General features: G+C 45.9%; 1 protein-coding gene across 1 annotated transcript in view; it reads left to right on the top strand.

The window, feature by feature from the left end:
- The window catches only part of FLT1 (fms related receptor tyrosine kinase 1), a 577,293-nt gene that overhangs the window by 51,703 nt on the left and 509,660 nt on the right, over positions 1-15,930 (top strand). Inside the window, exon 2 of the mRNA XM_069639312.1 lies at positions 14,411-14,507. Coding sequence (XP_069495413.1) covers positions 14,411-14,507 — 97 coding nt within the window. The remainder of the gene's footprint in view (positions 1-14,410; positions 14,508-15,930) is intronic.

A 15,930-nucleotide genomic window follows, 5' to 3' on the forward strand; every position in this document is an offset into this window, starting at 1 on the left:
AGGGCCCCATCCTCGCCACATTTTTAGGATAACCACTCACTGTGTAAATAACTCCCAGCTTGATTCACTGTACTGAAATGTAATTTGTCTCGATATCCTGAAAACGTAAGTAGGGCTAGCTCTTGATAACTGGACATTGAGACCAAACCAATCCTTTCCTGGTAAAGTATGGGAACCTGGAATTCTCTTGCAGTGTCATTACGGTGAGGAGAATACTTTATCTGAGGCATGTAAACTGAAAATGTTCTTGTTGACCTCTTCTTAGTTGGGATATGGCGTTGTATAATACATAGGGACCCAATTTTGGAGTATAGATGTCTTGCTCCGTATTTTTATATTCATATCACAGTACACAATTATGTTTTGTACCAGAGCTGCACATGATCAAAAAGCCACCTCTGCCTCTTAGAAATGAGTGTTCCAGCAGCTGTGGGGGAATGCATGTGTAACCTTTGGCACTGCCCTTTCAGATGTGCACAGTAGGATTTTGGCACGGAGCATTATGAAAAGATTGTCTGATAAGCAGGCCTCCCTTTAAGAAGCAGAATTACCTGCATCATTATTTTTCTGAAAATGTAAAAGGTTCCGGCTATTCTGCTCCCGCCATGTCATATTTTGTCACACTAACAAATCTAACACGATGGTGGAAGATGGAAAAAAAAACTATTTCCATAAATGTAGGCGTCGGTGGTTTACCTAAGCAAACAAAAGGACAAGTGCATGTACTAACACACATGAAAATAGTCACTTCCGGCAGCTCAACTCTGTGACTTTGACAGTAGTGATGCAAACAGGCAGCAATGCCATTAACACCTGTTTTATTGACCTGCCTGGTATTCCATAAGAAGGGGAAACGCCTTGCTGTATTCCAGACAAAAAAACTTGTGTTAGTGGTGTCAGCTGTATTTTATTGGCGGTCATGCCGCCATTCCCCGATGAAGTGCAACGGGACTTCGGCATGGGGAACAACAGCACTCTCACAAATGAGTGCGACCCCACTGTTGCCGCCGCTGGAAACCTTTCTGTTGGGCAATACTAGCATGACTAATACCGCCAAACTCGAAATGAGGACCTAATCCTTTTTTAAAGTATTAATGTCATGAAAACTAGCCTGCAGTCATGGTTTGGCTGAACGAGACAAAAGGTCCTGGCAGAGTGGAGGCCTTTTGTACTATACAGACTGTCCCGCCTCCGTGCCGCCTTCATGCCACTCACAGCCACGGGTGCAGTGTTCAGTCTTGGGTTGTTCTGGCTTAAACACAGCCGAGAGCATGTCGACTGCTGAACCGCAACTACCATTCTTAGCATACCCTTTCCCTTGGGTTCAGAAAGGGATTTGTAAACGACTCAAAGTTGCAAATCAACAAGCATGTAGGCTTCATGTCCAGTCCTGTTTGGACGGAGTGCTGACCGGCGTTATTCACCTTTAGCACCCAACCTCTGCAGATTAATGTGTCTGAGGGCAGAGAGGCAAAGCAGGTATGTCGGGCGTGAAGACAAGCAAGAAATGGCATATCAGTTCCCTGTGCAGCTGGTAAAACAGCTTAGTGGCTTCACTACAGGCATTCCTCGGAAATATGTGAACCAGCTGCAGGTTCGAACCCCAGCATGGGTGACTAGACCGTCATCCATCTGAGGTCAATACATTGAGCAATATTAAATCGAACAATAACGCCTGTTATAGCAGTGCTTAGAAGTGGCTGGAATCTGTATTTATTTTTGTAATATTGATGATGGTGGACCTGTGCAATGTACTGTATGTCTTAATTTCCTTATTAACAGTCTCGGATCCCTCCATTCAAATCTTGCACTCAGGCGAGCCTCCTGTAGAGGGCGGGTCGAAATATCGTTAACTTCAAGGAGCCGTTTCAGGTTGAAGCAGCTAGCTGACAGATGTGTCCAGCAGCACCCGCCCTTCGGTTGGTTAACTAATGCGCTACACGTTTTGACTCTTGCTCAAATATGTGTCACGCGCACTGGCGGCACCAGTCGATGTGTTGAAATCACTGGCGTTTTGTAATCTGGCTGAAAGAAGAGCTAACTAAAGCTGTACTACGCACTTGTAAAACGGGCTCCTCCTTAACTTTGGTGTAAATACATGTCCTTAACCGGTGTCATGCGCTTGTTTTCCATAGAGGACGATCTCCCGCTGTGCACCAGCGTGCTCTTGTTAGGCCTTTTATTTTCTGAGTCAGGCTCAAGTTTTCAGATGCTTTTACAGAACTCTCAGGTATCCGCATTCAGTGATGATTAGGTCACCCATCCCTGTCTTTTCTATTGCATTCCGGGACTTTGCATTCCTAGTTTTAAAATAAAAATAAAAAAAACAGAACTACAAGTCACAGCATGCAAACAAAACCAGGATTCGATGTCATATCCATCTTTTTATTTTCTAAATATGAAGTTAAAACATGTGATCAAAGGTTGTCTAATGTATAACCGTAAAAATCACGTTAAATTAATTTTTAAAAAAACATATCCACATATAGAATGTGGAAATTCGGGAGCTCTGGCTCTTATTGACCAACTTTCATTCTTAGAAACAATGCTCTGGTAAGTTACCGCTAATGCCCGTTAGTGCACGTCACTGTATCCCTTGTCACAGCCCTTAACAGACGACTAGCAGATTGCCTTCCCCCAGACAGTCTTCCAAGAATCCCTTTAAATTAAAAGACTGCTCCTCCTCTCGTAATATCATAGCGGTCCAAAAGGGGGGTGGGGAGTTCTAACCCCTGATTATCCTGTGAGGACTCCTGGAGATGGAGTGACATTTTTATTTAAAGGGTTTCTTTGGAGAAGGTCGGGGGGAGGCAGATTGTCATCACCTGTTAAGCACTGTGACGAGGAAGAGAGGACATGGGTTGATGTTTTATTTTTAAAGCACAGTCGTCTTAGCATATGTGCTTTACGAGAAAGCTCACTCACACACCCATCCATTCATTCACGAACTCATTTGATCATTGATGTATAGCCATTCTGCTTAGCGACTCTTTCACTCAGTTGTGTATTCATGTTAACACTGCACCCAGACCCATTTCTTGGCCTGAGCGAAGCGGTCGGCTGCCCGGGGCGCAATTGCCCTAGGAGGTGAAATTTCCCATATGGGGAGGTGGGGTCAGGGCACATTGCCGTGGCGGGGGCGCGATTGGCCTGGGGCAAGTAGTGGCAGCAGGTGCTGCCTCTGCCACTTCTCACCAGCGTAGTTTCATGGAACTGCATAACGTTACCTGGGTCATAGGCTCTCTGAGTCCAGGAGAACACTGTTTTTGAAGTTTTGCCCGCCTCTCGATGGTGGTCGCCTTTGTTCCTCTAGTATGCTGCATGCAAGAGAGATTTGAGTATGTTTCTAGCGTTACTACTAAAACTCTCGGCTCTGATTGTAGTATAGTCTAATGTGAAGTGTCCCCATTAAAGCCTGTAGCAATACAGCATCTGCAGTCTGTTGTCAATATTCGTCATGATGTGAGAGTAAATCCAGTGGTTCAGGAGAATGATCAGAGAGAGGGGATCCTGCCAGAGCAGAAGGGTAAGGCTGGGAAACTGGGCATGCTGATAGGGAGAAAGATTTGTCAAAGATAGTCCTGTGACAGTTGGCATCCTACAACGCTGCTAGAAATTCCTGTCACGATCCGTAGGAGGATGTCTGACGAAAAGCGACACCGGACAGCCATGGGTACATCAAAAGCTTTTGGCCGTAGGCAGCCTGATTCGAATTTCAAGCCCCTATGGATTTGCATCTCCATTGTCAAACCTTGCTGGTGGAAGTGAATACTGAAGAATGTTAATTAGCAGGCCCCAGGGAAGGCCTGGGTGCAGCAAGTGACAATGGAGACCAGACACCAACACCTCTTTGTATTGCAATGTGTCAACTTGGTACTAACACCCCTCCTTGATATGAAAGGGCAGTGAATGTCCTGTCTGGAACCACTCCTTTCAGAGCAGGGAAGTATGGGAATTGTAGGAGATGAAAGTCTGCTTCCAACCCCCTACTTCAAAGGAGGCCCATGTTGTGATCAAGCGCTGCATAGGGTTCAGTTAATTAGGGAGACACTTCGATGTACAGCAGACAGAACGTTGGGTGGGACTTAGAAGTATATGTTGTCATCCTTCCCGTTTGTTGCCAAGCACTCTGATTCTGACCTGAAGCATCACTGAAGATTCTTGGTGGAGACCCAGGATTGGCTCACTTAAGTTAGGCTTGGCCTACACCAATTCCTGGGCCCCGGTTGGCTTTAAAAGAGGGCTTAGCCCATCATTGATCAGATCATCTGAAGACCTTGCAAGGAGTAAGAAGAAGGACTCATTTGGACCCGAGCTGAAGGTACAGTCTACTTTACATCTTCTGCTAGTGAAGGAAGGCCAGGAGTTCCAAGAGGGAAGCAAGATCCCTCCCCTAAACATCTCCCAGGGAACAGAGGGAGATACCAGACTTAGAGGACCCGTCCAGCAGCTGCAGAACCGGTACCCAGCAAGTACGCAGCGTGCCCTGCTAGTTTCTGACAGCAAGTTTCCTAGGTGGGAAGTGTCAGAGAGTCTCTGGACAAGGGCGTTGCCTGCTAACACCCTCCTGAGCTTTGGGCCGTCCACCTTGAAAGGACACAAGCCCTGCAAAGAAGCTAAGAGGAGTGCCACACAAGCATCATCCAGCGTCCGTCTTTGTAAGGACAATTTTGAGACAGTCGAGTCCTCGAACCTTATCCGGCTGCACTGCTGACTGTTGTCATGCCGCAGTCACCAGAGCCGTCGGAGACGCCTCGACCAGCATTCCAGATCTGCCAACCAGCACAGAGACAACAATTCTTGGCCCCGAGCTGCTGCGCCGGACAGCCTGCAGACATCAGTCCTACCTCGCTTGTCGAATTGCCTGCTGCCTGGTACCCACAGCTGTCTCCCGCCACTAACTCTGTCTCATGGGCTGCGAAGCGGCCTTGGAACTTCCTCGAAGCTGTGGAGCACCAATAATTTCATCAGCACTATGTATATTGTGGTTCTGCCCCCCTGGTCCTTCTCTAAAGACCCCTAGAGACAGTTGCAACCATTTGCCCCTTTGGTGTTGAAACCAAATAACTTTGAGCAGTAAGACTGATTGCTTTACAAACTTCCCTCCTGACAGTATCCAGAGTGTATCCCTTTCCTTTGTGAAACTGTCTGTCCTTTGTATTCCTTTATAGTGTGGGTTGTAATTGCAGTGTGCTAGACTTGTTTATCAAATATAGAGATCTCTGATCACTGTTATATTCCTGAAATGCTGTGTGATTTAATGCAAAGCAAACAGAAACACTCATGGGTGCTATTTGTCCCCTTTCCCACTCTCATAGAGGAATTTTGAAAGAGTACCATATGAGTGTACCAGACTATCCACCTTGGAATGATAACCTTCTATCAGAAAATAATTCATATGGTTAGTCTAGTATAGGCTTTTTGCGAAATACAAATGAAGGGCTACGAACAGAACTCCTGCAACACAGGGCTGGTGGTCAGTGGGCCCTCATACCCCGACAGGCTGGTCACACTGTAGTGTGCCAGTGGGGACAGTTTGAAACTGCATTCAGGCAAGGCCTTCCCTAAGAGCAGGTGACAAGAACCATTGAATTGGGCTGCAATAGATGTGTTTTCACATTAGATTTCTACTGTAAAGTACTTAAATACAATGTAATGAAACCAGATTCATTTGCATAGCAATGATTTGTGTATATTGAGGAGGGGTTTTGTGGCGCAACACAGAGGTGTAGTTTGGGAGTAACGTGTGCCAGTCAGGGGGTGGGGGGTTGAAAGAGCAGATGGGGCGCTTTCTAGTGTTTCACCCTGGGCACCAAGTAGGCTAGAAAATGCACTGCCTGCATCTCTCATGCTTTTACTCAATCACTTACTCATTCTCTCACTCACTTGTTTACTCACTCCTCAAATGTGCTGGCATGTTTTCGGTGGTGCCTCACTAGCCCTTCCAGGAATAAGCAAGTACTGAGAACTGAGACACACGTGCGCTTTCTCCCCCCTCCCCCCTCAAGGAGCAGATACAGCAAAGGTCAGTGTACGGTCAGCCTTCTCTTGGCCTCTGTATGACAGACATTGTGATAAATGAATCTTCCTTCTGTAACCCTGACCCCTCGAAAGAGCTCGTGTCAAGAGTGTGTCCTGCGGGTTGCGGCAGGAATAGCTCCCCTTCATAAAGAAAGGCAGGGAAAATGTCAGTAGAGTCCATGCTTCCCAGTCAGAGGTGTTGCCTCCGTGAAGACACTGCTATACAGAACAGTGCATTGTTTACCCCATGCTTCAAGCTTAATGCATGCACATGTGCATTGTATTGCTAAGCACCTAGAGAACAAGAATATTATTACGTGTCCCCCTTTGAACACACTTAATAATTTGTTGCATTTTCATTCCGAGAACATATTTAATATAAAGTTACCTAACTAGCAATTATTTATTTGTAGGTTGTGTAACCTGCAACAGGTTACGGCCACACTTTCTTTTTGTTGTACAGATACCTCTGAGAGTGAAGCGCTCGCCTCTGATGTCTGTGGATAGCTGATTCTCACTCCAGCAATGAAAGTGAAGTGCACTGCACGCGTGCCGCACCTCCATCTCACTCACTGCACACGCAGTGGATGGGACGCACATTCCATGCATATGCAAAGATTTTAGCAGGTTATGTGCAGACTAGAGTCCTTCTGGGGACAGGCCTGCGCTGTTGCCCTCTCCCTAATAAATCAGGGGAACAGCCCTCAAAGGGCCCATGTGCTGGATATCTTCCCATTTCATTGTTTGCAGAAAAAAATACATCACGAATGCCGTATATTTTGCAGTGAGTCAGTGGTCGAAAGTGTATGAAGAGGAGCAGTGGAAATGTTCCTTGCTGGCCTGCCCCCTCCCCACACACCCCAAAGGTTTATTTCAAATGTAAAAGTATAGGAACAGTCAAACTTAATTTAAAAAAGTAGAGGAACGCCGCTCCCAACTTCGCACACTTCGACCCCTGGAGTGGGTGCACGTATCTGTCAAGATTAGGGAAGCGCAGACAGGTGACATCAAGCGCACTGGAGCAAAAGTTTAAGTACGAAGCAGCAAATGCCATGCTATTGGGATTTAAGCCCACTCAGCTGCCATTCGCATGGATCTGAAGGGGAAAAACATTAGCTGGTTGGGGGCTCACTACGAGTATGGTGGTGCAGGAAAAAAGTGGCTGTAACGGAATTACCACCACTTTTCCCACTCTGCCATACTACCACTTTAGCCATGTAGTGGGTGATTTACCTCCAGCATAATGCTGGCGGCAACTCCTCCCTCTTTCCGCCGCAAAATTGGTGGAATTACCACAGACGGAATTACTGCCGCAATTTCCCATGGAATCCTATGGACTCCAAATGAATAGGGATTAACACCGCCGCCACCACTTCTAATCCAGCAGTAAATCCGCCAAACCAAATGGCGGAAACAGTAATTCCGTTGGGCAGTATTCCAGTGGAATGTATTTATTTATTTGCATTTATAAAGCGCACACAACAGCCGAGAGCCATCGTGGCGCTATTACATGGAAATCGGCTTAGTTACAGTTGCACGGATGAGTACTTAATTGTACATGATGTGTTAAATGGAAAGCGATAGGCTGCACTGTATTATATTATTATGTCGTTGATTATGTTTTTATACATGAAATGCTATAACAAGGAAACCACTGTTGAAAAATAAATTAACCAATACGTTTCCTGGATATAACCATAAGAGCGTCTAAGTCTGGGTATTGTATAATGATACAAGTCACTTATAGATCATAGTGTTTGGTCTACACTTTGCTAACAAACAGGAGACAAGGGTAATCTGTGCTTCATATTTACCTCATACTGGCCCCACCCTACTACAACACGGATCCCCCGAAAACAAAAAATATTGGGTGTGACCTACTATATAAACGGGCTGCACAGGGTTACATAGTGTGTAGCATATCATTACATAGCACATTACATATATCTGTTATAGCCTAAGTACACATATGGCTAGCCCTGGGGAACTTTACTGGATTACATTCGAGGTTTAGGCGAATAGTCTGTTAATCGCGTTGCGAAATGCGAGGGGTGAGGGTTCTGATCTGAGGGCGAGTGGGAGGGAGTTCCATTGCCTGGCAGCGATGAATGGGAGGCTTACACCCCCTCCTCTGGTACGTTTTACTATGGGTACAGGCAACACATAGGGTATTCTTGTAGGTCTGTGGGTGGTGGGTATGTTAACTCTCAAAGAGAGGTAGGGCAGGGCTGTACGATGGATTCATTTGTGGCTAAGGGCAAGAGTTTTAAAGAGGACATGTTCATGGACGGGCAGCCAGTGGGCTTGTTGTCTGGCTGCGGGGATGTGTTCCCTTTTAGGGATGCTTATGGCGGCGCGAAGGGCGTTGTTTTGGATGGTTTGAAGTTTGTCAAGGTTTTTAGTCGAGGGCCCATAAAGAGGACGTTACAATAATCCAGTCTGGAGCTGATTAGGGCTCTAGCGATGGACAGACAGTTTGTGGCAGAGAGGAATGCCTGACTGAATTTAGAAGTTTTGTGTAATAGGCTGCTGAGGAGGTAATGGCACTGACTTGTCTGGTCATGGTTAGGTTAGCGTCTAGGTAGACCCCAAGTGTTTTGACTGCCTGGGAAACTGGGATGATGGTGTTGTCAATATTGAAGGATGAGTATCGGTTGTCAAGTTTTTTCAGTGAGTCTGTGGTCCTAGCAGCAGTAGTTTTGTCTTTTCCCCATTTAGGCAATGCCAGTTTTCCGCCATCCAAGTGTGGATGATGGAAGTAGGTGGAGTTAAGGGTTTTGACATCCGTATCATAGTCACCGGACAGATGAAGGAGAACTAGAGTATCATCAGCGCAGTTAGTGTACATGATGCCGAGCGAATCAAGTGTGTTGAAGAGAGGTCTGGTGAAAATGTTGTATAGCGTGAGGCACAGGCAAGAGCCCTGTGGGACTCGGAATTGAATGGTGGCTGGTTTCACAAAAACCTGGTCACAGAAGACCCAAATGGCTCTGCCTTGAAGGAAGGAGGAGATCCAGGTGATGGCATTGGGGGAGAAGTGGGCTGAGGAGGAGCGCTGTTGACAGAGCAGCTTGTGGTCCACCAAGTCAAAGGCGACCAAGAGGTCTAGCAGGAGGAGTAAGGTGGGTTTGCCATGTCTTTAATGTCGTCAATTTGGTTTTTGACATCTAGCAGGGCAGTTTCGTTACTGTGACCAGGACGGAAGCCAGATTGTCGGGAGCCAAGGATTCTATGGAGTGCTGGACTTGTAGGTAGACTTGTAGGTAGACTGCTTTGTCCAGAACTTTTAGTAAGACCAGAATTTTTTGGAAGAAGGACACTCTGGGTATGGGTCTGTAGTTGTTAGGGTTGGTAGGGTCTAGTGAGTTTTATTTTATGAGGGGGCATGCCCACGCTTCCTTTAAGCTAGATGGGACAGATCCTGAGGCAAAGCAGGCATTGATGAATGCAGTGAGGAAGGGTGCAAGTGTGTCTTCACACTCTTTGAAGAGGGTGGCAGAGCATATAACCCCTTTGCACAAGGATGGTTTAGTGTTCTTCATGAGCGAGATGACTTCCGTTTCATTGACCTCCCTGAATGAGAAGTGTGGTGAGTTGGTGGCCTAATGGTTTGAGGCGGGTGAGTGGACGGGTTTAGGGAGGGGAGGGGAGGGTGGAGTTGGTTGGCTCGTAGTCTGTTGTAGAGGGTGTCTAACTTGTGGCTATGGCCTGGGGGGATGGGGCAGGAGTTTCCAGTTCCCTGAAGATGGTGAAGATTTCTTTGGAGTTGGACTCGGGAGGATAGCTCAGGGGAAACGTGCTCGCCTTGGACGACACAGAGCACCACAGGTTCGATCCCTGGGTCTGCGCTTAGAAACCTCTGGGTAAGAAGTGCGTTATAAATAACCAATCATATCATATCCTATATTATTTGCAATTCTTGTGTTGAAAGAGTTGGCCTTGGCATGAATGATTACTTTTCTGCATTAATTAGAAAGTTTACTAAACTCAAGTTTCAGTCCAGATGATTGGATTACCACTTAAATACAGCCCAACCCGTAATGAGCCCCCAGGTGTGCTACTGTAGATGCATGCAGAGCCAGGAGCAATTGGATTCTGTGTGGGTGTTTTCAAGGTGGATAGTGATTTGTACACCACAGGCATTTTGTTTCCAGAAGAGGTCCCTGAAACGTCTGGCTTGTCAGGGTGTTTAGGGCAGTGGGTGTGCTTGGAAGTTGATGCGAACGGTGAAGAGTTGCGACTGAGAAGAGGGCCGTGGGCTGCAGCAGAGGGAGACGCGTTTGTCACAGTCCAAGTATACACATTTAGGCATACTGTTTTGCCGCAAGAGTCCTATTCTCTTTCTTGCCAAACCACGCTTCGGCATGTGTGAAAGGCCTTTTTCGTCATAGCCTATACAGATAACCCACTAAAGACACTGGGAAACTGGAAAACCTGGCGCAGTGGGTCGTTGATCTCTAAATGAGGCATTGTGTTGATATAAGACACCTGTAAGGAAACCCCAGGGGCCTATTGCACAGGGAATGATGCCAGTGGTACGTTTCTGCTCTGACATTAATCCAGGAATTTACTGCCAAAGAGAAATACCTCCGCTGGAAAAAAAATATCACTGGCAGAACGCATATGTTCCTAAAATTCTAGTCTGGGTAGAACTTTGCCACAGCCAATAAATAATATTGTCTGTGGACACATTTTTACTTTTAGTGGTAGTTGTAGGGTTCGTGCACCACAAATGATTCCTCTCTCGATATATGCCTTATTAGCGGCATGATCTGGATTTAAGGGAGCAGCAGCCTTTTCACGTTTTCACCCTTTTTTTATCAGCATCTCACAGCTGATCTTAGTTTTGGTATTTACAGCATTTTTCTGCACCATTTTCTGTGCTCTGGGGATTACTGGTGAAATCTAATGTAAGGACCAAAAGCAGGGATGCATTTACCAGGCACAGCAGAGGTGTCACTAGTGGGGGCTGGGATGGCTCAAGTCTCGTGTCCTTTGGTTGTAGCCCTGTATAGAAGCTCAGGGGCTACAACCAAAAGGCTGGCTAGCCCTGAGTCCCGACAGTCCCGACATTCACGTACCCCAGATCTTTCACAAACCTAGCAACAACCCTGATGCATAGCAATATTACCACCTACGGTGAAAGGTGTTCTACTTCTATCATGGGCATTGTTCTAACTCCGGTGGTAGGCATCACTTACCACCACCGGCTATGATACGGACCTTTGCTAATGGCACCCCTGATTTCCAGAGCAGTATGGCTATTTTGAGCTATAAATCCAGCTCTGGTGAATTCTGCACTGTTCTTTGTGCCACTCACCTTGCCTGGCATTGGTGTAGGGCATGTTCCAGACTGAGCAAAGTGAACTATTTGAAAGGTGTAAAGCTCTGTATTGCTAAAGACAGTAGCAGAGGCAGCTTTTGGTGCCGGGGGAGTGGAGGCCGATAATAGGGTATTACCCAAATTGACCTTTTACAATTGACCTTTTGCACAATTGACTTAATTATAGTGGTCCTAATTGAAATTCTGCCCAATTGACCTTTATATTATTTTAGTTATTTTATTTATGTATTGGGTTGATTTTGGATTATAAATAATATAAGGGGATTGGGTGGGTGGTTGCAGGGGGTTTTGTATTGGGTGAGGAGTTGTGGGGGGGTTCCCCCCGCATATATGTCCTAATTGACCTTCTAAATTAGGTCAATTAGTATACAACCGATAATAGGGCACCAGCGGGAGGCTGGAGGGTGCACAGGGAACCATGGGGGTACATCTCCCCTGCCTCCACCACTGGCTAAAGATCTGGTAGGTGGAAACTAGGGTTTATCGTTGAGTTTATAGTTTGCAGCTCGCCACCTTATACTGCAGCTCACACCTACAGAGAGGTGTCCTTCCTTGTTAAACTCTTGCATGCCTTGAGCTGTTAACCGCTTCTCTTTGTGCTCGGTCTCCTCTCACAACTTACTATATCCCTGTTACTTTGAGGATCTACCCTACACAGGGTCCTTGCCATTGAAAGTCCCCATCTGGCTCATGCCTTGTAAATTGACCTGGGGCCTTGTTTTTCCTCACTCTCGCCTCAAGTCTCAAGATTAGAGCCAGCGAAGGCAGAACTCTTCTCCGACACCTAGTTCTTATTTGCTCCATTTTCTATGTTTATTCCGCTGTCCACTGCGGGTCTGATAAGTTTGCAGCATACAGAGTGGATCAGCGGCAGCTCTTGGTGATGGTGCAGGGGTTTAGCAGCTCCTGTTAGGGCACCAGTATTCTAAATGATTTATGGTCAGTCACAGCTGGTGAATATTTTCAGTGGAGGGGCCTAAATATAACCCCAAATTGCTAGGATTGACTTAGCATAGAAAGGGAGCCTAAAATAATGTAGGTGAGCTTGGAGGGTGGGGTGTTTTATTCCGAGAAATATTTGAAAGTAATGTGTTGAAATGGTGCATTTTACAGCATGTTTTTGGGGAGAAAAATATGGTAAAAAGCCATATAATTTACTATAGGTTGTCTAGGGTAACACACAAATAGCCTCCTGGTCAACGACAGTAAGGTTTTCATGCAAAGCAGGGCAGGGAGACCGTATTGCTCGTCCTTAAATATAGAAAGCAGGAATACAGCTCTGCTTATGTTACAGGACCTCTCAGCAGCCTTTGACCTGGTTGATCATACCATACTTTTTAATAGGGTTTTGGAGGTAGCTAATTTCTCCCAGGATGCAGCGGCTTGTGTTAACAAATGTTTGAGTGATCATACTGCCAGGGTCTCTGCTGATGATAACATGTTGAATATTGTTCTATTATGGTGTGGTGTCTCGCAGGGCTCATGCCTGTCATTGACACTTTATAACATCTATACATGCCCCCTTCTTGATGTCTTAGGTGAGCAGCGTGTTATCTATACAAACTATGTGGATGACACCCAATTTCTGGTGCAACTTACAGAGGACCATGCTACTGATACTGAGAGCATCAAATGCATGTGTTCTACCTTTCAGGCTTGGATGGCAGCTAATTCTCTGGCCATTGACAACAGTAAAATTGAGCGTTTGATTCTTGGTTCTGGCCATTTACAAAAACTCGATCCTATGTATAAGCAATTTGTGATTGCTAATTGTCTCATTCCTGTGGCTGACCATTTTGAGGCATTAGGTGTATACTTTGACTCCTAAATGACTATGCAGAGGCATGTGAGATATTTAAGATCCTCCTGTTATTACACTCTTAAAGCTTTATGGCAAATCAGGTCATATAATTCTGAAAGAAAACAGTTCTGTTCTTGCCTTTGTTAACTCATGACTTGACTATTGTAATAGGCTTCTTGCCGGTGTCTACGTTACCTAGCATTCAAAAGCTCCAACCCATTCAGGATGGTGCTATCAGGGCAATTTATGATTTGCAAAGTAGAGAGCATATCACCCCTTTCAGGAAGACGCTCCACTGGCTTCCTGCCAGGCACCGGGTCTTGCACAATGTTCTAACACTAGTTCACAAAGGTAGGACTGACAAGGCTACGCCTTAGCTTTCCAAGCCTCGATCAGAAGGACCTTAAGTTCTAACGATGCCAATAAACTTTATCAACCATGGTTTAAGCTTCAGAAATACTGTGGCAGAGTCTTTGATACTGTGGCCTCAGAAAAATGTGTCCGCTATTTCAGATTAAGCGAAACCCTGAAGACTATTTAATTTTCAGTTGTGAATGAGGTGTCTGCTCGACTGACTGATGTTCTAGGTTCAGGGTTATGAACGCTATATTGTTGACGGTTTGACTGCTGACTGCTCCCAGATTTGTTTGTCTACTTGTCCTGTTTGTCTTGTTTAGTGTTTTGTGTGTGCCCCGAGGCCTGTGGGTGTGCAGCGGAATATACAAATTAAATAAATTAAATAAATACATTTTATGAAGCGGTATCCATACTGTCTCTGCTGCCCGTGAAAGCTATTTACAGTGACCATAGGTTCACCTCTAGTTCAGAGACACTGAGCACTGCATTGTGGGTATGCAAATTAGCTCAAATGAATGCTTTCGACTCCAGAAAATTGTCTTTTGTTTTATGGGGGAGCACTATTTTGTACATAGCTTTATGTGTGCAAGAGATGATGCAGACAACCACATAGGCGTTTCACCCTCATTAGGAAAGAGCTTTTTGAATTGGTCGCTTTCTCTTCATTGAACAGCTACAATCCTCATTTTTCTGTATATCATTAAGTATATGTGCCAGTTAACCTCACATTTTCAATGTCTTCTTCTTTTGTTGGTTGTAACACTGTACAGATGTGAACATACTAATGTAGCATACATTGCAGATTAAGCACTAATGCATTAGACAATTTCATTCATAAACAAGCTGAGGAATGCGTTTTCTAATACTAGCCTTCATTTGTTTTCTAGGGTCTAGTTCTGAGTCAAAATTGAAAGCGCCGGAACTGAATATTAAAGGCAAAGAGCATGTGATCCAAGCAGAGCAGACGCTCCATCTTATGTGCAGGTAATGCAAATCCTCAGATGCATGGGGGAGGTTACCATTTGTTGACAAGTAGCGCTCCTTGAGGATGTTAGTCATGCCGTGTTGGTGGAGGTTGGTGGAAGGCACCACGTTGGGCCACGTAATGGTAGCGGTACACGTATGGATTCACAGAATATAAAGGTTTTCAGGATCACCAGTTATCTAGGTCTTTCTTAGAGGACAACATGATTGCACTTCCATATGTACACACTCTGACAAAGTCACATGTTCTAGGTTAGGAGATGAGGTTGTGGACACAACAGAGGCTTGCTTGGTGCCACCATCTGCTAATTCATTTAGGGCACGGAGTAGGAATATAGAGGGTTCCCCAGCACCTCCATACCATCTCTACAATGTGGAGTTTCCCTGCTGTGCCCTACTAACCAGTTATGGAATCCGACACATGTGAGAGGCCTTTGCCTGCCCAAAACCCTACTGTCCATCTGAGTCTCCAAAACAAGTCTTCAAAATGGTGAATGCACCTCTTGTAAGTTTGCTCGGATGCAAATGTGAAAGAATGCAAAACCCATGTTGAAAAGAATTCAGACTTGCGGGGACAAATCCCAGCGTTTGCAAAACCAACACCACAGCTGAGTGCGGTTCACAATCCGTAGACCTGGCAGTTCACGCTTCTTCAGCAGCAGGACCCACCCACAGCCAAGAGTGAGTGTTGGAAGAAGGCAAGTGGTGGTGATGTGATGCAAAGGGAAAGAGTGAGTGAGGAGTGGAGAGGAGAGCAAGCAGAAAGGAGGTGAAGGCCGTGCATAGGAGTGAATGGACCAGGGTGGATGGATAGCATCGAAGGAGGAAATGTCGGGGAGGTTGAAACGAGCAGGAAGATCTAGAGAAGTGAGTAGAAAGCAGAAGACGTAAGAGAGAATAAGGAGGGTCAAGGAAGGGGAAGAAAAGGAAAATGAAGCAAAGGGAGAAGGAAAGAGGGCAGAAGGGTGGGGAGAGAGACCGCAGAGATTGCTAAGCCACTCGAAGTCTTGGGAAAGGAGGAGACAATGACAGCTGTGTGAGTCCGCGGAGGATGAAGGGCAGGACAAAGGAAAGTCAGATAAAGTAGGAGAGATCAGGACAGTGCGGGGATGTAGAAGCATCCGTGGAGAAGGCATCTGACCACCAGTGCTGGCAGAATCATCTGCTGGCACCACATAGCTCACCACGTGATGCTCCCCAGGCACCCTGAGATCTGGAAAAGCCTGAATGAGGTGTGGCACCATCTGAAGTGAACCAGGGCCCCTCGTTCTGGGAAGGTGGAAGGGTGCTCCAAAAGACCTCATCGTCCTGACCAAGACAAAGATAGTATGAAGCAGCAACCTACCCAAGAAAGATGTGCAGAGGACCCCATTGTCCTGGTGACTTTGCATTTGACTCCCCAGAATGTGGAGCCCAAGGGGAA

This window comes from Ambystoma mexicanum, chromosome 7q (assembly GCF_040938575.1).
Source record: "Ambystoma mexicanum isolate Mex_15411 chromosome 7q, UKY_AmexF1_1, whole genome shotgun sequence".
Classification (NCBI taxonomy): domain Eukaryota; kingdom Metazoa; phylum Chordata; class Amphibia; order Caudata; family Ambystomatidae; genus Ambystoma; species Ambystoma mexicanum.